General features: G+C 42.0%; 3 protein-coding genes across 6 annotated transcripts; 2 read left to right on the top strand and 1 right to left on the bottom strand.

The window, feature by feature from the left end:
- The first annotated feature begins 872 nt into the window (after positions 1–872).
- On the top strand, positions 873–6,718 carry LOC135255632 (cilia- and flagella-associated protein 251-like). 3 transcript variants are annotated; one of them, XR_010330226.1, is made up of 6 exons: positions 873–1,134; positions 4,123–4,365; positions 5,425–5,755; positions 5,984–6,120; positions 6,330–6,414; positions 6,584–6,677. XR_010330226.1 is itself a non-coding variant. In XM_064337071.1 (5 exons), exons 1-5 carry the CDS (start codon positions 1,076–1,078, stop codon positions 6,678–6,680), a joined length of 867 nt encoding a protein of 288 aa, XP_064193141.1. In that variant the 5' UTR covers positions 877–1,075; the 3' UTR covers positions 6,681–6,718. The 3 variants fall into 3 exon arrangements, 1 of the variants encoding a protein (XP_064193141.1); XR_010330225.1 differs by having other exon boundaries at positions 6,330–6,425; positions 6,584–6,664; XM_064337071.1 differs by lacking the exon at positions 6,330–6,414 and having other exon boundaries at positions 877–1,134; positions 6,584–6,718.
- On the top strand, positions 6,699–20,956 carry LOC135255633 (lymphocyte-specific protein 1-like). 2 transcript variants are annotated; one of them, XM_064337073.1, is made up of 10 exons: positions 6,699–6,830; positions 6,995–7,126; positions 8,451–8,492; positions 9,164–9,207; positions 10,333–10,405; positions 10,748–10,879; positions 11,148–11,246; positions 11,882–11,965; positions 13,132–13,237; positions 20,279–20,956. In XM_064337073.1, the coding sequence occupies exons 2-9, from the start codon at positions 7,010–7,012 to the stop codon at positions 13,219–13,221; spliced, it is 681 nt and encodes a 226-aa protein (XP_064193143.1). In that variant the 5' UTR covers positions 6,699–6,830; positions 6,995–7,009; the 3' UTR covers positions 13,222–13,237; positions 20,279–20,956. The 2 variants fall into 2 exon arrangements, with proteins under 2 accessions (XP_064193143.1, XP_064193142.1); XM_064337072.1 differs by having other exon boundaries at positions 20,276–20,956.
- On the bottom strand, positions 14,184–23,334 carry LOC135255631 (mucin-2-like). Its single transcript, XM_064337069.1, has 3 exons — positions 23,077–23,334; positions 22,544–22,590; positions 14,184–19,689 (listed from the first exon to the last, which is right to left on the bottom strand). The coding sequence occupies exon 3, from the start codon at positions 19,678–19,680 to the stop codon at positions 16,483–16,485; it is 3,198 nt and encodes a 1,065-aa protein (XP_064193139.1). The 5' UTR covers positions 19,681–19,689; positions 22,544–22,590; positions 23,077–23,334; the 3' UTR covers positions 14,184–16,482.
- Positions 23,335–23,537: the final 203 nt, after the last annotated feature.

Here is a 23,537-nt window from a genome sequence, read left to right as displayed (position 1 = left end):
CAATACATCTGTTTTTTGTTGTTACTCTTCATTGATTAAAGCAGTGTATTACACAGTTAGTTCACTCATCTATTTTCTTGTGTCTGAATCAGTATCTAATTAAAAAAAAAACAATTAAACAAGCAAACCCCATGAAACATTCATGAGGGTAGTTTCATTTAAATATAAACTGTCAGTGGTAGATGGGCAATTTTAAAAGGAGGTATGAGGAAATGAACTTTTTCATGGGAACTGAAGATACAGTTTGGGAGATTTAATATTTTGGGGATTTAAATTACAGGCATTTGGCAACACTGACCAGAATAGTCTTCTGTAACTAGTGTCAAAAATCAGAAGCTGCATGGGCTGCTCTCCTCTTATTTTTTGTTGGTGCTTTTTTGTTGCCTAGCAGCAATAACAGGTATATGGAGCAGACAGACAGCACAAATCTTGAAGAAAGACTTTATTCTGTTTTTTTTTTCTTCAAATGAATTTCTTAATAATAATATAATCTATAATTCTGCATGAATTTTTCTTCAGAAATCTGTTCTTGTTAAAAAAATCTTGCTATTTCTGCAGCATTGTTATTGCCTTATAGACTAATCATATTGTTCTTATTGAATTGTTCTGAAAAGGAAAGTTGCTGCTGCTACTGCTGTTATGTGTGTGTGTGTGTGTGTGTGTGTGTGTGTGTGTGTGTGTGTGTGTGTGTTTGTTTGTTTGTGGATGCAGGTGGATTGGTTGTGGGGGATCAGGTTACTATCCCTGCGGGGAGAATCACATGGTTCATGATTGAGCCATACTGTGCAGAATGGGTGCAGGGAGGGAAACAGGGCCAGGGGGGTTAAAGTTCTCAATTAGATTCACATGCAGTGGACTGTCCTATCTGAGAGCTGCAAGAGCAGAGAGAGAGAGAGAGAGAGAGAGAGAGAGAGAGCTCACGTCACTCCCGGGGATCACACACCCTTTTGGGATTGCACAGTGAGGACCTGACTGAAGCCAGGTGTGGTGATCAAACTGAAGCTAGGTTCAGTAGAACTCCGTTCAGAGACAGAGCTGATTTTACAGAAGCTCAGAGCCCAGAGGGAAAACAGACATGTCAGGCAGTGTCATCAGAAGAAACACCAGCAAGCAGGGACTGCACAACCTCCTGAGGTGAGTGTGGCACACGGCAGCCAGCGTCTGCTGGCACTTCACTAGAAATCCGCCCTGGTTTTTGGAGAAGTGTGTTTGGAGTAGAGTAGATCATAGGATGAGACAAAGCTCTGTCAGAGCCCTTCGCTCTGAGCAGACCCATAGGAAGAGGCTCTCCGGCAGTCATCAGGGCTACACGTGTGTTATGACATAAGCCGTTTGCATGCCATTCAGGTAAATCTCATAAGTGAGAGGTATCACAGCTAAGCATACAACACATACACTACGTATGAAGTAAGTCATGTTAGTGCAATTGATCTTGTGCAAGTTAGCTGCGTATTTATGTTTAAATGATGTATCCCTAAAATGCATCAAGGGAATTTTTGACATATTAAAAACTGTTTGAAATGCATGACTATTTTTTCAATGTTTGTGTGTTTTTTTAACTGTTCCACCAATGCTGTTTATGAATCCTTTTGAAGAAATTTGGTTTGATGCAGAACCGCAGAAGTGAATAAGTAAATAATAGCGTTTCCCACAAAAACAAAGAATAGAAAGTGATTCTGCAGGCACTGCTCTCTGTCTGCTGTTTATTATGTCTCACTGTGATGCTGATTGCTGGAGGATGGTGTGGTGGGGTGTGGTGGGGTGGGACCCATCATTGGGGCCCTGGGAATAAGCCTGCTAATGGATGTTATTAGGGGTGACACTTCCTCCCCTCCGCCTACAGTGTCATTAAGCTGACCTCACACTCCTGCCTCCATTTGTTCAGGGAGGGGGTGGGTTAAAAAGCATGCACACTGACCCTGCACCTCATATACAAGTGTGGCTGCTGTTCAGTATGACCTGCTGCAAGTGGGTGTTAATGTGTGGGTGTCACTGCAGACCTCGCTCTGTAAAGAGATCGAGGCACTGAAACAGAGTACTAACCATACAGAATGCTGTCACTCACAAAACAGGAAGATATATATGCAGTGTGTTCTTAGAGAAGACAGGCAGGGTACATGTGTGGCTGGTGTGTTTCGGGGGGCAGGAGGGAGGGGTCGTGGGGGGGGGGGGGGGGGGTGGCAATCTTTGATAAGGTGTGATGAGAGGCCCTGGAATGTGGGGGGGGGGGGGGATTCCCCTGTTTGAGTGAGTGGGCCAGTAAATTCTCATCCAGCCCTCCATCGTCTGCTCCAGCGGTCATTGTCCCCAGGATCCAGGACAGCAAACAGGGATGAAATTTCTGGGGTTTACTCCCTGGAGCTCCCCTCAATTTGGGTGGTTTCAAAAATCCCCACCAATTTTTGGAGTGGAAAAAGCTGAAATAATTCAAAACAAAATGCAGGTCCTTGCTGTTCATGATAAGCTGTTATGAAAGGCATTGGAATCTTGGGGGGATTTCTTTGTTTGAGCCTGATGACAAAATCAGGACTGTTCATTTCTTAACCCTCCTGTTATGTTGCGGGTCAAATTGACCCTTTTTAAAGTTTGAAAATCTAGGAAAAATACTTAAAATTATTTTTTCAGTATGAAACTTCTTCTACTGGCCTTAATTAGTGTAATCAACATTCTAAATGAAAATGGTTCATTTCATGTATTTGCAAACCCCCCCTGTATGCTTATATCACCCGGGAACATTTTTGCTGTACCTAAAAAATGAACAGAACAGGAGGGTTAAACCTGTATGTATCCACTTATGTAAGTGACTCTGGATAAGAGAGTCTGCTAAACGTCTAAATGTAAATGTACGTACAATCCTGACATGGTCTAGAACCTAAAATCTAGTTTTTTTTGTACTATTGCCAAAGCTCCTGTTTCAGAAAATTCCAATGACTGAGTTTAAAGTCCTTGGAGTGTGTTTTCACAGCATCATCAAACCAACATTTGGCCTTGTTCTGTGGTTTCTATTTGCACTGAAACTCGCTTCACAGCGATGACCTCATCCCCCCCTGCCAAACAACCCTTTCAGTCGCAAATCTCAGAACAGACAGTTATATATTACTTCAACTTTTAATCACCAAAGAGTGCATGCATTTACTTTAAGTGTCTGATGGGACTGAGAATGAATCTGAGAAATAAATTCTTTAAAGAAAATGCAAGAAACCAGTACTTGGAATCACAGATAATTTTGCTGCCAGCAATGAAAAAATCTTTAAAAGTTTAGGAATTTGGCTTCATAGAAGTATTGCAGACAAGAAATCTGTTTTGAGAAGAAAATTCTCACTCACCACACGTGGAATATTCCTACTTATTATCTGCAAACAAACAAGGAAATGAATCCAGGGCTTGGATTGCGATCCAGGAAATGAAGTCCGCAAAAACAAGGAGAAAACCACTGGATGTCATCGTGTCCAATGTCCTTTCTGTTGACACAGCCACTGGAAAGCTGTGTCTCTGCCCAAACAGTAAATTAACCTTGACTCTTGGCCAGTGATACACTAATGACCACAATGTGAACATCACAGTGTGCTTTGTAAAGGTATTAGAGGCACTGATACTCATTTGAAAAACAGGTGATGTCATGTTAGCTTGGGATTCTGAGAATAAAACGCACCTCTCCTGCTATAAACCCCATGTTGGGCCCATCTAAAATGAACATGTTGGATGCATGTTTCTGAAAGGCCCAACACAATGCAAAAAAAACAATGATGTCTTCTGATGTACAATAATAACAATAATTATTGGCTACATTCTGTATGAAATGAATTGTCTGAAATGTTTTTGAGAATGCAAGATTTTTATTATGTTTAGCTACAAATGAGAGCCTTTAAAAAATAAGACTAATGGAAGACAAGTATTCATTCAAATAAAAAAATCAAATTAAAGTTGGTGTACTTAAGTCTTCATTTTCAAACATTTACAGACGTTTCAGAGTTCCGAAAACCCCCGATTCCCAAATGATTAGTGTATCTGAGGTTACAATCTATACTGTATAGCAAGTTGTTTGGCTAGTGAACTGAGAGGATTGATCAAATTAAAATGGGAAAGTTCCTGACCAGCTGCTTTGTGATCCCTCTCTGACAGACTGACGGCGCAACGCAGCATAGATGATGCAGAGGAGAGCGAGCGAGAGCGCCGCAGGAGGGCGAGGGAGGCGGCACGCGCCCGTGGTGGGGGAACAGACTGTGGGGGGGCCCTGCAGGACAGTGTGCCTCAACCCGAGAGCAGTACGCCCCAATCTGTGCCCCATTCTGAGAACAGTGAACCCCGATTCAAAGACAGCGTGCCCCAATCTGAGGACCGAGCACCCGCAAACAAAGAGAGAGCGTAAGTCACAACAACACTCGTTGACCAACTGGGCCTCACGGCTTCTGTTAATTACAAGGAGACAATAGGCAGTTTGAACCTGATATCATCCAGAGCGTCCCAATTGTCTCTTTGTGAAACTGTCTCTGTGGGAGGCCACAGCGGGTGGGGTGGGGGTTGTTTTCGTGTTGTGTTCCTGGTGAATGCAGAAGATTAGCATGTTCAGCAGTTCCACGTCTCCGTTGGCTTCATTAGCGCAGGGCTTGAAATGCTAAGGAAGGTGGAATCAACAGCGCCGGGATGCTGACTGCGATTCTGCAATGCCGCAATCGCTGCGCTGTCGTCAGCGTGTGTGCGTGTGACGTGGTTGTGGTAGAAATGCTCAGGGCAGGTCTTCGCAGTTATCTGGGGAGAATGAGGACTTGTGCCGACGGAAGGGAGAATGTGCTAGTGTGCAGATATTTGTCCCACAGGATGGAGTTTGTTTCTCCATCTGTTCCACTCGATGCCTTCACACCGTTTTCCAGTCGACACCTTTACTGGCTGAGACGCTGGTGAGCAGACGATGCCTTTACATTTGGTTTAAAACTACGACCTTGACACAACCAATGTTTGTCTTGCACTTTTTCTCACAAGTAAATTGTTGTTGTTTTTTTAATTCACAAGCACAATTTAGTAAATTCAGAAATAACCTAAATGAATTCACCGCAGTTTAGCAACTTCAGTAATAAGCTAAATTAATTTGGAAAACTGTTAGGCAGAAAATAAATTTCACTTGGGTGTATTTGTAAATCAAAGTTTAATGTTGAATGAGTCTATGCTTAAAGCATGTTACAATGCCAGTGGATTATCTCTCAAAAGGGTTATACTGAGAAAATATTGTTGTACTTAATCTGAGAGTCCCAGCTTGTGTGCACACTGTTGCTCTATCATAGAAAAACTGTCATGCTTGGGATGTGGGGGACATTCTGTCTGGGAAATTCCTGAGCAGAAAGAACAAACTTTCCTCACAAGGTTTTTAATGAATGGGAAAGAGTGAAAGACTCTTAGTGCTGATGCTCTGTGCTGCTCTGTTTCCAGACTGGACGCTGGTTTAAAGCCCGGCTGCCAGGCAACTCTGGAGGAGGACGAGGGCTTCAGCAACCGGACCCTGAAACCGGGGGGAAGCCATCAGCATCACCCAGGGCAACGGAGCCCTGAAGGAGCCCCCAGTGCTGATGGGAGCCTCCTCTTCCCAGCACACCTGACTTCTAAACCGCAAGAAGAAGAGGAGGAGAACAGGGATGAGTATGCGATGAAGGAGAGAGAGAGGAGTGGGGAGCAGGACCAGGGGGAGAGGGAAGAAGTCGAGGAGGAGGAACGGACAGATTCAAAGAAGGCAGAGCTGGACACACAAAAAACAGAGGAAAAGGTGCTTTTCACTAGAGAATATTGTTTTCTACCATTTAAACCATGACATGAATAGATCCTCTGTACAGCTATATTTGATGTTGTAGGATCAGCATATTCTCAGTATGTAAAACAAAGGCATAAGAACAAGATGATTGAGACTGTTGGGATGTGCCATATCACAGAGCTGACTACTGGGGACTTTTTGTGAGAGGATTGGAAGGATGCTTACTGAACTCTGCATTTCCAGGGTGAGGACAAACAGACAAAGGTAACATATGTGTCCAGCATCTTTCTGCACCAGGAAAAGAGACGCATAATCTCCAATGGAGATGCAGCAGGAGAGGAAATGACATCATGCACAGTTACGACTAAAAGGACACAAAGGTAGCGTGCATATACATGAATAAGAATGATGCTTCTCTCCACAGGTGAATGCTAATGGTGCATTCAAAATCTAAATCATGTCTGCTCAATTAAATTGCATTGCAAAAAGTAGCAGCACCAGGTTATTGCATGTTCTTTTATTGAACCTTGTAAAACCAAAGTAGGGCAGCGTAAATTTTTATTGACTCCTATTGTGATTTACTTTGCAGCATTGCATGAAACTGACACAGACATGGGAGGGTTTCTGTCTTAGCTTTGGAGGGCTTCTAACATCATCATCTGGCATCAAATCAGGTGCCACTGAGGTTATTTAATGTGAATTTTATCTTTATATAATAATGTCATCATTATAACAACTTCAGATGCAGCACCACAGAGGCATGATCCCCAGCCTGTTCAGTGAGGGAAGTGGGACTATAGACCAATCGCATTTCTCCCTCTCTCCCTCCTGTTTGGGGGGTAGGAGCCGCAGTGTGCTGGAGGAGGTAGAGAATGATACAAACAAGGTGGAGGTGAAGAGGGAGATGATGTGGAGCAGCCAGAGGGGGAAGGGGAGATGAGAGCAGGAGGAACAGCTCTGGAGGAGGCAGCTGGAGGCTGAGGCGCAGCTGGAGGAGCTGAGGAAGAGGAGAGAGGAGCGACAAAGGGCCCGTGAGGAAGACGAGCGGAGGAGAGAGGAAGAAAAGCGCCAACAGCTGATACAGGAGGAGGTGAATGTAGACACAACACACACATGCACACATGCTTACATGCACTCACATAAGGCATTATACAATTATATGTAGAAGCTTTAAGTGAACAAGAATTGTGGAATGGTAGCTCATATTGGCTAATGTGAGTAATAGTTGATATGATTGGTTTGGGATTCTTACAGGAGAACAGGAGGCAAATGAAGGCTGAGATAGAGAGGAGGCGGATGGAAGCGGCAGAGAGGATGAAGAACCTCAGCATCAATGAGGGGGAGGAGCCTTTCAGCCCAGTCATCCCCAAGAGCCCCACCTTCAAGGTACATTTCCACACCCACTTTACCCAAAACCACCAATCACATCTCACATAGCAGGAAATGAATTATTTTGAAAGGTGGTCTGGTCATATTTACAGCTTATCCCTGCTTCAATATTATTGGCTCGGAGTGCCAATGAGATCATTTTCTTCTTTTTTCCCCATAAGCTGATTTTTGTTTTCCCACCAAATTCCTGTTTTTCACTTTCACTATTTTGTGTATGGTCATGACATTATGTCATCATTTATCAGCTGTCAAGAGTGTTAAAGTGTTCTGTATTATTTCAACAGAAACTGCTCATACAGTTTTACCCTGTAAGTTGAACCATTAGAAAGAATAATTTATTGTAAGTGTGACGTTGTGTTTTGTGATGTGGGGTAATGGTGTTGTTCTTACTAAGGATGCCTTCTCTCCTGCACACTGTGTACTCAATCATGAGTACACAGTGTTCAGATGTGTGGGAAAGGCATGTGGGTTAGTACTGGTTATGCCACCTTTTCTCTCTCATTCTGTAGTGTGAACTATCCTTCATTTCTTCATTTTTCTTTCAAAGGCATCACCCCCACCTTCCTTGTGCTGCAGTATGTGTGATGTCTTTGGTGGAAAATGGACTGCACTGTGTGTTGCATGTGATTCTTTTAAGGCACCAAAGGTTGTCCTCCAGAAACAGCAACAACGAAAATTAAGAACAATGAAAATGTTGGGATGATGAGTAAAATATGAAAACAGCCAATTTTGTTGCAGAAATAGCAACTACAGTACACACTAAGTAGACAGTCATTACAATGCAGACAATGGGGTTTGTTTAGCTCAATAGACTGATTTTGGCTCATCAAAACCACTGCTTAAACTGGGTTTGAAAGAACAACTTTAAGTGCCCTTTGAGAGCTAATGGGTTTCTATGCACTACACACGGTTCTTTTTTAAAACTTATTTTCCTTCAAAGCATCAGTTACATGTTGTATTTCAATGTTTGTTTTTACTGAGTTTCATTGTGTAAATGCTACTGTAAGTCAGGAATATGCCGCCATACTAAAAGGGAATGACTTTAGTACTATCCTTTGATTTGTGCTGAAAAACTACAGACAGTTGATATTGCTCAATCAAAAGCTCAATAAAAACATGCTTATGAAGGATTATGAAGGCAATTCCTGTGTGAAAACAATGATTTATTCCATTTCCTGTAGAATTACAAAGTCTTTTTCTTCTAGCTATTTTAAAGCACAAAAGGGACTTTGAGGTTTGACCATATAAATTTGGTGTCTAATGCCTGTCTAGTCTGTGGGTTTTTCTGTTTCTGTCATTCACACTGTCTGTGTGTTTACAGAATGAGACAGAGGAGAGGGTGACTGCAGAAAACACAAGCTCGGTGAGTCAGGGTCAGAAAGGCTCGTGCTGTTTCTCAGGTGAAGTTCCTACTTGCACCACCAGGGACAGTTTGTGTGTGAGTGAAACGTGAAACTCATGGAGTGGTTTCCTCTCAAAGGTGGAAAGTCCTGGGGTCAGAAAGTTAAAGTCCTGCCATGTGTTTCTTCCACCCCGGAACTCAGCCAACTGATTTCACAAATTAGTTCTACCTCCTGGCTGAGGAACTGTGCCAATTAGTAAATCCAGGTGATTGGAACAAAATTCTGGGGAGGACTTTTACTTTCTGAACCTAGATTCCACCTCCCTCATAGCTTCCCATGTGCAAACACATAGCTTTCGGGTCCACAGTATGAAGCAAAAAAGATGACTGACTTAAACCTATCCATCACTTAATCTTCCCTAATGGAAATGGAATAGAATGCAATATGTTGTCAGCAAAGGGCCCTTTCTCAGCTATGTTCCCTGGCCAGGATAGCATTCTGGAGAGAGGGCATGCCTTTTGCAGAGGAGTTTCCCAAATTTATTTTAGGATCCAAGAAGGGAGTTGATTTAACACATAATATTTCTGTGTACTGGTATGGATGTTGTTTGATTGAAAATGACGTACTAAAGATGTATTGCAGCTGACCCCAACTATGTGTGTCTGTACATTTTAACTGTGCTCTTTCATAGATTATTGAAAGGACAGAATCCTTGAACCGGTCCCTGAAGAAAAAGTGAGTTTCATGTCTTTAGGGAAGTTGAATGCTTGGCTGCACGGCACCACCCAGTCTGCTGTACTGGATTATCAGTTATAGCCAACTCCCAGCAGTCTGAAAATTGCATTAGACCAACACAACAAAATGTATGTGATGTAAGAGCCATCAACGGCTAAAAACAACAATCATTCAAATAATTTCAAATTGTATGTGGGTGAGTGATAAAGTTTTCCTGCATTTTCCTGTCTTAAGTTTGTCATCTCTGGAAAATTTTAAGGTGACAGAGGAAACGTCCTGGGATGTCTCCATTAGGAGAGACATGAGAATCTCTCTGTCTGTTCTATGCAAAAAGGAGAGTGGGGAGGGAAGCATTAGATAAGGACTTAAATGATTAAAAATGATGAAGGACACCCCCTCTTCCTCCAGTCACTCTTCATGTGTGTTGGAGTCTGAATGATGTCATCCTGCTAACCCAGTCCAAATACATTCTGCCTCTGCAGTCATTTGTCCATCATCCTTAAGGAATGACTTCAAATACAGATATGTTGACCACAGTCATGTAACTGAAACAATAGGGCTTTTACTAAGATATTGAACGGTTTAACATTATGAGACTTATCACTGCTGAGGCGTGGCTGTAATACCCATCTGTGATGATATATTGTCACAGGTACTGATAAAACATCTTCGTTTGTCATCTTTCTTTGCTGCTTTTAGATTCAGAAAAAACCCTGCTTCTATTTTTTTGTGCATGGATACTTTTTTCTTTACTGTTTGTTGAGATCATTGTCTCCTGCAGTATGATTTGAATGGTGCACTGTGCTATTAGGCTGTAAATCCATCTGAATTCATGATTAATGCTATGAGTGGCTTTGTGCCAGAGTCACTGAGATGCTGAAAGACAACATTAACAGATGGTAATGTAGCTGACACAGTGATTCTGGCATAGGCTGAAACATGAGCCACAGTGTAATGTCTGAATGCTAACTGTTCCGGTCTTTCATTTATTAAGCATTATGTCAGAACTCTTCATCTTTACAATATGGGAATGGTCTTTTTAAAGAGGAGATACAATTCTTTCATTGGACCATGGCCAGGTTAAGACTCGATGCTGATGCTGCAGTGTTGTTTCCTTGGTAACAGTGTGAAGACGCTGCCCACGTTCCATGTCTCCACGATCGATGACAGACTGAAGCAGTACACTCACGCCCTTGAGGTGACCATCCCTTGACTTTCTCATTTATCTCATTTTTTGCACTAGAAAGAGGAAATAAAAATTATGACATTGACAGCATTTTTGAGGAGGTGAAGAACTTTCTTGCTCAAAACCTTGGTCTCCCACTCCATAAGTCAGCAGATTTCCCACATCAAATTTACCACATCACACCACCAGTGGGTGAGGAGCCGAACCCAGATACAGGGCTCTTCCTGGAGACGTGAATCTGCCAGAAAGGCCTGATCAGTGCAATATTACTCACATGATGAGCAGAGCTTGGGTGACCGATTCTCTGTTTGTAGAACCTGTGTGGCTCATGTGGCCTGTGCTCTGTGCTTACAGACGTCATCCAGAGAGGGCCGGCACACTCTGACTGACCTGCCCCGCTCCCCGGAACCTGTGGCCTCAAAGAAGAGCCTGTTTGAGGCTGGGGATGCCTGGAGCCAGGGCACCACCAAGAACCAACAGCACAAGGCAAGAGTGCACAACAGACCCCTCTGTAGGGAGCAAAAGAGTGACCAGGGCAATGAAGAAGTGAATGGACCACTTGGTTACATAGTTATTGAGGGAGAAGGTGAAAGGAGAGTGTGCAAGTGAGGGGTGGAGGGAAGAAGTGAGTGAGTTAGATTTTCAAACCTTGGTGTTTATACTGTAAATGATACTCTCTCATTGTCTATTTTTCAGTACAAGTGTAACCTACTTCCTGACTCCTAGTAGTTGTCTCATGGTATTTGTCTTCCAGGATGCAGATGGTCTTAAAGTGGGCATGGCAGGTATGGTCTCTCACTGGGTGAAGGAGAATCCTGAGAGCTGCAGCAGAAAGTTCCTCTCAAAACCATCTGTGAGTTTATGTGACCACCAGGAATACAGACTTAATTTTCCATTTACCTGAACTGCTTCAGTGGGTTTGTTTAAAGCCTGTCCAAGTGTGACTACTGTATGGGAGAAACTGCAAATATCTGCTAAACATTCTGAAACACCTTTACACAGCCCATGACCAAAGAGAATTGGTGTGCAGACTCATGTAGCTTTACCTTTGCTGACAGAAAGTGCAGGTCACATGATCCTCTGTATACTTCCCTTTTGGTCCTTCCTCAGTTTCCTTCCTTCATCCTTCTTCTTCTCTGCTGTCTCTCCCTCTCCAAGGTAACCTTTTTTAAAATAATTTAAATAATTGTCTCTGCTTTTATTACCCTACATACTGCAGGCAGGTTTTCCTGAACTTTTAGAGAGATGTTTAGACTGTTACATTATTCTTGTAAATATTTTGGTGAACTCAGTAAAACCAGTGAGTGGGTGGTTTGTTTGGATTTCAAAGACATTTGCCAGACCTGGTCAGACTGGACACAATGCCACAGTGTCCAGCAAAGGTTATCCCCTTGTGATGAAAATGAAGCATTGCAACACAAGCAATACTTGCTCCTAAAAATGTTGTAGATGTATTTCCTTTCTTTCCATGTTGTCTTCTCTGAAAAGAGTGTCCGAGCTGGTGATGTGCTGAACAAAAAGAACCTGTGGGAGTCTGTAAGAGCCTCCTCCTCGGGGGGGTCAGCAGAGAAGGTGAGTCATGTGCATTCTTGTGCGTGTGGGGGGAGGGGGGGTATATAGGGTTTGGTGTTCAGGAAAGGCAATAATAATGCTAAGTGGTGCTAGGGATGTTTGGATGGGTGGGTGGGTGGGTGGTGATAATGATCAGCTGAAGCTGCAAATGGCTGAGTCACATTCTGTCCCATAATTAGTTCTGCCAGAACAATCACCACCTTCCATCACTTTAATGAATGCAGCATGCACAGGTCCCTGGATGATGGACAGTACTGGTGAACACATTCCCGTACAGCCTTCCAGAATAGTGGAGGAAGCAATGCCAATGCCAGTGTAACAGCATATGATATACATACCAAAGCTAGTGTAAGGTGCCAAATTCAGTAGTTAAGGTTTCAAAGGTTGATTAGCAAAGCTCAGATTCACTCATCTATGCTCCAGGCAGGTTATGTTTGACATAATCCACGTTTGCAACCAAAAAAACTAATAAATCAATTAAAAATGTACACATATATTGAATTAATTCACTGTAACATGAAACAAATACATTATGATCATTCACTAAAATTAGGAGGCAAATAGCACCATCTATTGTACTACAACAGCAAATGTGAAGGGAGAGACAGAGGAGGAAATCCTAGCCAGTAACCATGTGTGCAACATGTATTGATGCATTTAATATTGCAATTGTGCCTTTAATATTGCAACATTTTTCATTCAGCCTAATCTGTATGTCTGTAGTACCATGGGCAGAAAGTGGTGATAGCGTGTGGTGCTTTTTACAGAGTTTTTCACAGGTTGCATATACAACCCAAACTTAAACTATCATAACTTTACATAATGCAGTGTATAATGCAGTATATAAATGAAATTAGCATTAGCATTACATTATTAACAATTTTTCAGTATTTCAGTATCATCACAACACCTTCCTATCTCATCATTGCATTGAATGTCTACATATGGATTATAAAGAAATCAGTAAATTGAGGACAGTATTCAGAACTTGATAGGTATAGATAATTATATATGAATTTTGCATTGCATGGTTAGCTTCAAGTTACAAGTTTAGCTGCAAACATAGCCAAATGAATTACTAGATAAAACAAATCATAATTACAATATCAGTTCAGGTTGTGCCATGTAAATGTTGAATGTTTCACATTCCTTTTCTTTTTTCTTAGGGCTCCCTTTGTGGTAAAAGATACACATTTGTTGTGACAGGTCATGGGAAATATGAGAAGATGCCAGTCAATAGCAGTGGTCATGAGTAACTGAGTGCAACATCCAGTAAGAGACTTACAACTGTCTTTCTTTTTTATCACCTTCCTAATTCAGTGTCAACTCACCCATAATTATTTATTTTGTGACAGACAGCATTTGTGCATGTGTATGTCTGTGTATTTGTGCATGTGTGTGTCTGTGTGAGTGTGTGCGTGTCACTTCTGTGTGTGCACGTGCATGTGTGTTATGTGTGTGTGGCAGAGTATCTATTTGTGTGTGCGACATGCAATATCTGTGTGTTGATGTGTGTGCCATATAATGTCTGTGTGTACAGTATTTTTTGCCTGCATTATTTTTATGTATGTTTGGGATGCAGTATCTCTATCTGTGTGGATGCGCTTGACACTGAATCTGTATGTGTGTGTGTGTGTGTGTGTGTGTTGTGGGGGTTACTTGCAGTACATATTTATGTGTATTTGTTTGCCAGTTTTGTATCTGTCTGTGTTTGATGTGCAAAGAGCGGCATATACATTCCTCCAGTATGGGGGGTGCTGATGCATGTTGATGGGTTGTGTTCCAGTAGAATTTACTAATCCCTGAATAACTTAAGTGGATAGAACTTAAGTTAAGCTTAAGATGCTGATAGCTCATCAAGCAGGGACATGCATTCGTTTATAAACAGGATTAGGAAGCCTTCCGAAAACACATAATTTGGGAATACAAGAGATGATAATTATTTATAACTAAGGATAATCCACATATAAATGAAAATACAGCTGTTTAAATTGCATCTAGGCTTGCTTAATGCTGGACTGATAAATGCTGAACATTTATCATGGCTGCCTAAATTAAATAGAAGTCTACATGTAATGTAATGCAGTAAGCCTGGAAGTTTGAAATTGAAGAAAAAAACCCCAGACAGAGACCCATTCCTTTGAGGAAAACAACTGACCAAAGCACCTCATCATGTGCAGTGTTAGGAAATGTGTTGAAAAAGAACAAAGTAGATTAATTTTTGTTTGAAATTTACTTACAGAAATGTATGCGGATTACAGACAGTCAGACATCAGTTAACAAAAACTCAATTAACATTTCTATACAATCTTATATACAGGTAGCGAATGAAATTCTCAACCACTGCTATAAATGTATTTCCTGTCTGGGGCTGAATGCCGAGTGAAAACAGTTCTTGTTTCCTTTTTCGATGGTGGGAAATATTTTTACTGAGGAAGGTATTGTAAACTGTAAACTTTAGTGTTCCTTTCAGAGTAAAACAAAATTGTAGGCAATCAAGACAGTTATGGTGAAACCACATATCTTAGCAGATACTCTTAACATAAAATATTTGTCATCGGCTAGGTACTATTGTGCTCAGTTCTATGATTTAAGCAGTAAAACCCCCCTCCATATTATCAGACAAAGCAATCCTCATGTCTTATCCTCATCAGGATTGACTTCAGAAGAACCTGTTTTCGTTCTATACTCCTTCCCATTACTCACTCCCCATCCCATATCTGGAAATTATTTGCCATTATTTTCCATTTCTGTTCAACCTGACACAAGCCCACTTTAAGAGTCTGCAGTAACACTGGGAAACGTTTCAAGCCAGCATTTCCAACAGCCAACAACCAACAATTTTTTTCAAGAAAACACCCACATTCCATAGCAATATGGGGTTCAAGCTCATATTTTTCCAAGACATCCTTAACTTTCCCAAACCATGGGCATCATTCCTGAGACAAAATGCCCTGTCAGCATGCTGTGCCATCCATCCCATTAATGTCACCCCAAAGGGCCTCGGCTGGTCTGTGTGAGGAGAAGTCCCGTTTGCTGGCCTGCTCCAAGGACTTTCTGCTCAGCAGCTCTGTGTTTCAGGCCTACTGCCAACCTGGCACAGACAGCCAACCTCCTGCCATGCCTAAAACAATCTTAGCCACGCCTCTCACTCCCACTGTCACACCCACTTTTTCCTCCCAAGGAAGCATAAAGCGTACTGTCTTGTGAGACATCTGGGGCAGCCTGTGTGTGTGCCTCATTGTTCAGATACACACGCATGGATGAATTTGTGCAAATCCATGCATGTGTGCATACTTTGTATCTACCCTACCCATAATGCATCTGGAGAACCAACAGTGAAGCCTCTACATATTCATTATTCACCTTTTAAAAGCACAGAGAGAATGGAACTAAACTAAGCCAAAGATGGATTCATCCTCACAAAGTATATCACCACTTACAAAAGTAGCAATAGCAGGTAAAAACCTGGCATTCAGTGTGTCTTGGATTCTTAGTTTGGTAAGAAATAAGCACCATATTGTCGATTTTGTAAAGAGAATAAAAAACATATCTAAAAATATGAATACAAATAGCAAAAAATGAAAAAGAAAAGTTTGGAATTTATATATGAAAGCTATTGTCAGATTTGCATTAAATACTACTGTTATTTTAATATTTTAAAAGCAATTTCCAAAAATGTAACATGATAATGGCCAATACCAAACTAACCAAAATAATTTCAGGGTTATACATTTTATTTATTAACAATGAACATACATTATATATCTCCATTGATGGATCATTGTAAATTCAATTTGGAACAGTTCCCACTGTTCTGTAAAACCTTATAGCCCTTGAAATATTTCCAAAAATGTGATTCTGTGACACACATCAGGACACGTGTCAGTGAACCCCCAGTTAGTTTCTTCTTGGATAAAACTGAGAATTGAAGTTCTTCATGTTTGGTAAAATAAATGAAGTGATTTCACATTCACATTTATTTTAGGGGGACCTTTGAATTTATCAATAATTTGTGTAAATTTGCCAGCCAAAAAAGTCTCCTTTATAATCTTCAATCTAATTGTCCCACAGTTATGTCAGAAAACATGATATCTTTTAAAGCATAAATGCTAAAATATTAACATTTCAAACTGAGGGCTCCAGACAACCCCCAACTTCATGCCATTACAGGCAGATTGGGTAAAAACTGTTGAAGTACTTGTTTTCTACTACTGGCCAATTCACCACTGTAAACAGAATACACTTAGCTAACACAGTAAGATACAATGCAATTTTGAAAGCACTTGTGTCATACTGTACCTTGATATCTATGGCACACCATCTAAGCTGCCAATTGGACAGATTTGGCTAGTTGTGTATTTAACAAGAGCTATTCAATTCTGAAATATTATGGTCTGATCGGATATACAATCGTAACATTATAACTATCACATTTGGACAGGTGCATTTGTTGGACAAACACTATGTTTAATTACAAAACGTTTACCCCCATTTGAATAACTCAATAGTCTAAATTATTCATCTGTCGTTTTTGAGACAGAAAACCCTTTTGCAACTCTGTTAAAGTCTTTCGGCTCTTCATCCTGGTGTTTGCGGTTCAGCAGCCCCATTTCAAACACAGTTGAAGTTTTCTTGAGGGGCCTAGCGGCAGCTTCCCTAAGCTTCCTGGCATCGAACCTGGGGCTGTACAGGAGGAGAGGAAGCCGATGGACAAACGCTGGGACGTCCTTTGGCTTTTCCTTCACCACTTCCGGTTTCTCTGCCTCCTGCTGGTTATTGTTGATCTGCTGAATGATGTTCTCCTCGGTGGAGAACATTTGGAACAGGACAGCGTCCCACATCTTTGTGGCCCTCGGGGTGGCTTTTCCCTTGTCCGACTGTACGCTGGCCTCCGAGGGTGTATCCTCTAGCTTCTGCTCTTGACTGTCATCGGGGACTTGTGTAATGGCCTCAGGGTCTGGAAACTTGGGCTCCTCCATTTCCACAACCATGTGCTTCTTGAGGCGTGACCAGCCGCTGAGCTTGGATTTCATGCCCAGTGATTTCTTCACCACTTTCCCCAAAAGTTGTTCTTTGGTGGATGAGTCATCTTCCCGAGCCTCCTTCTCTGCTGTCAATGGTACAGCTGCTGTCTCTTCCTTAGTAGGGACTTTCTCTGGAGGGACTTCCTCTTTCGAATGCGCTGCTTCTACAGTCAAAGCTTTGTCCTCGTCTTTCTGCGCATCGCTTAGCAGTTCGTTGCTTGTCGTCATTTTAGCAGCATTTGCATCCTGAGTTGGGGTTTTTGTCCTGGAAAATGGGGACGCTAACTTGTTTGCCCCATCCGTCTCAGCTCCAGAAACCTCTCCTTCAGATGATAGTGAGGCAGGCGTGACATGCACATCCAAAGCTGCTATTTCAACAGTTTGTGCTTCAGGTGTGGTCTTTGTAACTGGAGTGGTTGGGGTCTTGGGTCTTTGCACCTCCAAAGTAGGTGTTTTAGCTTTTGGTAGCTCTGGAGGCGGCGGCGTTGCACTCTGCATTCCATAAGTCTGGGTTTTGTGTGCTTCCTCTGTTTCAGGTACTGATGTTTTTGGTACTTCTGCCATCTCTGCTGGCCTCACCTCATCAGCTGGCATCTTTGGTGTTAAGACTGTAGGAGTAATTTCGGATACCGAGATCTGAGGTACTGAACCCTCATTTGTGAGAGCTGTAACTGTGGTTTCCCTGGTAGGTGTTTTGGGCCTCTCCGGTTCTTTAGAGGATGATTCGGGCACAGAGATGTCATTCCAAGGACGAGACACTTCGGACACCCCATTAGTAGGTGTCTTAGGCCTAGACGTTCCAAAAGTGGGTGAAATAGTCCGGATTCCCCCATACGCAGCATACTCAGCAGGAGTCAATCCATAATACTTTGATTTAGGTTTCGGTTTATATGCTTCATATGTTGGTGTTCTTGACCTTTGATATCCAAATGAGGGAGACACAGATTGGCGTCCTTCATATGTTGGAGTCTTGGATCTTTGGTAGCTAGGCAGGGTTGTTGGTGTAGTTGCTTCACTGGAAGCACTCTTGGGTGTTAGAGTGATATGCATAGAATCTTCCAGTGAAGTTGTATTCAGTGGAGGCAGACCATTTGGAATTGTATGACTTATATCATCAGATTCTGGAACCTTCAGCTGATTGTTTGAAGTAGTGACTTCAGACTCAGAGGGTTTCAGGCTTACAGCATCAGCCAAAGGTGTTTCAGCAGCAACAGCAATGGATGTGGGTGTTTTGCTTCTCTCTTTGTCTGTAGTAGCCTGCGCATCCTGGGTTGAGGTTACAGGAGAATAGGCAGCAAATAACAGAGGGTTAGGTTTCGATATTTCAAAAACAGGTGTTTTTGCTCGGGAAGTTAAGTACGATGGCGTCCTTGGTCGGCCTGAAGGTGTTAGTGCCAAGGAAACCTCATGAGTAGGTGTTGTACCTCTTTTGACTTCAGATGTTGGAGTTGTAGCTCTTTTGACTTCAGATATTGGAGTTGTAGCTCTTTTAACTTCAGATGTAGGAGTTGCACCTCTTTTAACATCAGATGTAGGAGTTTCACCTCTTTTGACTTCAGATGGTGGAGTTGTATCAATTTTGATTTCCGATGTTGGGGTTGTACCTCTTTTCACGTCAAATGATGGAGTTGCTATTCGTTTCACTTCATATGTTGGAGTTGCTACCCTTTTTATTTCAGATGTTGGGGTTGTTCCTCTCCTCATTTCATAAGTTGGTGTTTTCACTCGTTTTATTTCAAATGTTGGTGTTTTACTCCTGAATATTGTAGGAGATGGCATTCTATAATACACAGGCGACTTAGATGTCTCAATAACCGAGACCTCCTTAGATGTGTATATCCTGATTTGAGGAACCTCAAAGATAGGTTTTTTGGGCTTTGTGAGTTCAAAGATGGCCAATTGTGGATAGATAGTTTTGGCAGCCGTGAAAATCCCTCCTGATAACCCCCCAGATCCAGAGGCCGTCACATCTTTTGCCATTGTTACTTTTGAAGTTATAGCATCGGGACTTCTTGGTTCTACATCATAGGTATACCCAGGATGCTTTGCTTGTGGAGCTGAGGCTGGTGTTGGGGAAGGTGCTGGAACTGGTACTGAAACTGGACCAGGAGGAATAATTGCATGAGGCGACAGAGTTGTGGCAGTTGATATTGATATTGATGATGGGGTGGGAGCTGGAACTGGAGCTTCAGCTGAAGTGGGAACAGGAAGTTGAGCCTGCGGTGGAGCTGTAGGGGAGGGCGAGGGTGGTGCATATGTGAAGTGTGGGCTCACCTGGCGAAAGGTGAGGACTTGGGGGGAGTAGGACTGTGGGGAAAGCCTTCCTACTGTGCTGTAGGTTTTGCTCCTCTGATATGGGTAAGGAGACGGCATGTGCTGGTATACCGATCTGACGTTGACCCTGGGATACAGAGTGCCGCCGTGGACGGGCGTCTCCGGTGTCTTGGGCGGAGTCGAGTGGTCGCTGTGCTCGAGGTCGGGGCTGGCTTCGCTCACAGGGGAGAGGCTGGAGCGGAAGGGCACGGGCGTCTGCGCAGACTGCGCGGCAGCTTTTTTCTTGGCGGCCTTCTTGAGCAGCTTCTGGAGCCGGGCATTGTCTTTGCTGGGCTTCGGCAGCAAGGGCGGGGGGTACTGCTGGGACAGCAGGCCTGGCTGGGAGGCAGTGCTGTAACTAACAGCCATCAGCATGTCAACCCCCTGAAACCAGTAAAGAGACATACATTAAGTATTACCCTGTGCTAGAGTAAACAATCAAAAATATGCTTGTATGATAAATATGAAGGTATTAATAAAACGGTTAGGAGACACGTAGACAGTTAGGAGTCCTATTGCTATGTTCATGTCATTTGTGCAGGTCTCTGTAGCTCTGAAAGAAACACTGAGAATAGCTCTCTATGATTAGCAACAGACATTCCTCAAACTGCAACCGTACTTGACATTTGGCCATAACTTGTAAATAACTGCAAGTGTTTTTCTTTCAGTACAAAGCTGTGACAATTGCTGAAGGAAAGAAATAACACATTCTATCAACAAATGTTGAGCAAACCATAGCCTCAGATCCTGTTTGATTATTTTATGTTGATTATTATTACTATTAGTTTGGTGTTTATTTCAAGGCTGTGTAAAAGCTTGTAAATGAGGCCTTTGTGTTTATACTGCATATAAACATACATAAAGACATTTTGTTTCTTGCTATACATTAGCATTTTAAATAGCTCCATTCATAGGCCTTTTTATTGTTAGCCGAGTAACTGACATTTGTTCTTTTTTCTTTGTGTTTCAGCAGGACTGAGCCTTGAAGAGCTCTGAGGGATGAACAGCCACAAATAAACCAGGCTTTTTCTTTTTTAAATGGTTGGTCTTATCGATGCTCATTGTATGGGTCAGAGATGCTGGATGCTGCTCTCGTGCACTCCAGGCCTCTGGTAATCATTTACTGTGGCATATCTGGATAATGCATATCTTTGGTGCCGTTTACCAGAAATTGTTTGATTTGCCACCACATTACAGTCTTTGTTCATCACTGTCATGAATTTTACAGAAATGTGTAAAGCTTTAAATTTTACTTCTACCCATTTTTTATTTCTTTATTGAGTTTTCGTCTTAATATTATTTGAAATTATATATTTGGTTAAAACTGGATAGTCCTAGAAATCTGTCTATATTTGAATCCTGTGCATGTTCTTTTTCCCTCAATTATTTGAATAAATGTTGCTGCAATTAAATGTTTGGATTTACATTTAAAGCTTGTATATAGCCCCTTTTTAATCAGAATTTTAAAAATATTCACAGAAAAATGTCCAATTATGGAAATGTGGGATTATGGTACTTTGGACTGAATTACATTTGTGTTGTAGCTGCATTATGACCCATCAAAAAAGCATACAGTTTAGAGACTCTTCTTCTTTTTAATTTTCTATTTAGAATTTCAATGGATAAGTAATAAATATTTCCACTGATAAGATTATGAGCATTTTTTCTCAATTGTATATCTATAATTTTAAAGAATCCATTTTTGACTTAGCTACACTTGTGAATTGTGCAACGCGCAGCCGCAGTTTGTGATAGCAGATCGATTCCATGCAGATAGAAAGGCTTTCTGCTCCCCAGGTTTGGAAAATGAGCTGGCTGATCAGGTTTAACGCTCCTTTCTGAAAGGAACATGGATGCTGGAAAGTTTCTCGGCCTAATTTTAGGAGGGGGCGAGCTATCGAGTGACCACAGTCACCTGCTCGCAGCCTCAGGGTGCTGTCCTTTACAAGGTGCATCACTTTCACTCCTCTGTAAATTAATGCCTTCAGCTAGGCCTGTAGCAGACTGGCCTACGTAGCCAATGGAGTAAATTTCACCCACAGAAACAAGACTCCACCCAGGTTTAACATGTGAAATTTAGGGGCAAAATGTTCTCTTTGTATAAGCAATCCATGATAATTTGAAATGGACTTACAATTGGATTTTTGGATTTACTTGGGTAAGGAGCAATCATTATTAGATCCATGATATAATAACCGTTAGCTGTTTTGACTTTGCTTTCCATATTTATTTGTTAATAAAAGGTGTCACGCAAATATTAATAGAATGGTAGACTGGCTGCATATGTCAGTTTTTAGAATTAATGTCTTCCCTTGTTGTACAGAGAACAGTATGCCAGTATGTCTGCCAAACTTCTCGAGTGCCATAATATAGGTGTGGCCTGTCAGTTATGAACATCACATAAATACACTATTCGCAATCCTCATTGAAACATCCTGCATTTGATGGGCTTGCTGATGAACACTGTCTGCATAGCATTTGTTTTCAGGGCCTCTAAAGTCAACACTCAACAGGCCTGAGTCTTTTCTGTTGTAAATAATGGTGCTTCTTTAATAATAGCATAAAAATGGGACAAAGCCTTCCCATAACACTTAGACACTAGAGCAGTACTTGAGCAATTGGATCCTTGACAGGTTGCAGGTGCAATTGTCAGACTTTGACACCAGATTGTATGTTAAAGTATGCTAGTGAGAGCAGACATATAGAGGCATATAGAGAGAGATGAGAAAGGTTAATGATTCCAACATCTGTGATTTCACTTACCCCACCCACCCTACCTCCAAGTAATCCTGAATGAAAAGGATCAGTTACGGTCAAAATTAAACCTGTGTCAAATGACTACTTTTTGAAAAGCATCCAAGAATTTCCCTGCAATCACGCAACGTTATCTCCTAGTAATTGCCCCTTTCTATTTATTTTTCAAATACAGGCCCGTTTTTAAGAATGTTTTAAAGGAGCTGGGCTCCCACAGCAATAAACATTGAAACCAACAGCTGGTATATGAGAAGAGGTCATCCTTTTAAGGCCCTGGTAGGGCAGATATTTGGGACACCTCCAAGCTACAAGTTCAAAAGAGGAAAGGGTAATTATAGCTTTGCAATGAAACTGTCCCCCTGCACAATGGCCTCTGAGCGGCCACCTTTTCCTGAAAATTATTCAAATCCTGAATGCGGACGCAGGCAGTTAGTGAACACACACTTATCACAGCTGAAAAACAAACTGGCATAGAGTAACTTACCAGGAAGTAGTGATCACAGATGACAAACTCACTTTGGACTGAATACCCTTCAAATGAAAGAAAAAACATAAGTCCAAATGTAAATCCATACATAAGTCCAAACAAGAGGAGAAAACCTTAATATGCAAGTTAATTTCAACCTTAATATGCAAACATGGGATTCTGCTAATAAAAGTGACTTAATAATGTTAAAATATTGATAAACTAGGAAGATCATTATGTATGATAGTTTTGTTCAGTTATAGAAACCTGAAGCATTCTCATTGTAATGCAATCCTATAAACATCATTCAACGTTCACATAATAAATATTAAAAAGGAAATTCTCAAAAGCATATTTTGCTTTTTTATTATTTTTTAAATGAAAGTTTGATGCTGCAGTGAAATAATTCACTCTGAAAAGAACATTTTGAAACAGTCGAGCTGAAGCCGGATTCAGAGACAGATCTGTATGAGCGTGGAGCCACGTCACAATAGTCAACGCATAACTTGTATGCAAGCCAAAGCACAAAAAGTGAATTTTGTTGTGTTTACCTGCGTGAGTGCTGGTTTGGGGGGGCACTGGCTGCTGCCTGCAAGTCCCAGCCTGGAGTGTCAGAAGGGGAGTCTCATCTTGTGCTGAACTACACCCTAACTACAAATGGAAGGGACAGTCTCCATGCCACTCCAAAAATAAAACCAGAGCCCTTCGCTCGAAGCATGCTCCAGCGTGACTGTGTGCAGGGATCGTCAGCTAGGCAGGGGGGTGTTGAGCACCTTAGATATCGCAGTCCCGGAGTCCCCGTGTCCACAGCCCCCCTCTTTAAAAAGCAGCATCCCCTACAGGCAGCTATGAGGTTAGGGCCTTGGGGGTGGGGGGGGGTCTCTCTCACTCCACACAATTCCACTTGGTCAGGGGGTGCTAACCTGTGACCGATCCAAGCTAGGATCTACAGGGAAGCCCTTCCTATTTGCCGGAAGCCCTTGAGGTGGGTGTGTCTGGGCTGATCAAGGGT

The sequence above is a fragment of the Anguilla rostrata genome, chromosome 5, assembly GCF_018555375.3.
Source record: "Anguilla rostrata isolate EN2019 chromosome 5, ASM1855537v3, whole genome shotgun sequence".
Taxonomy (NCBI): Eukaryota; Metazoa; Chordata; class Actinopteri; order Anguilliformes; family Anguillidae; genus Anguilla; species Anguilla rostrata.
This window is presented reverse-complemented; position numbering and strand designations above follow the sequence as displayed.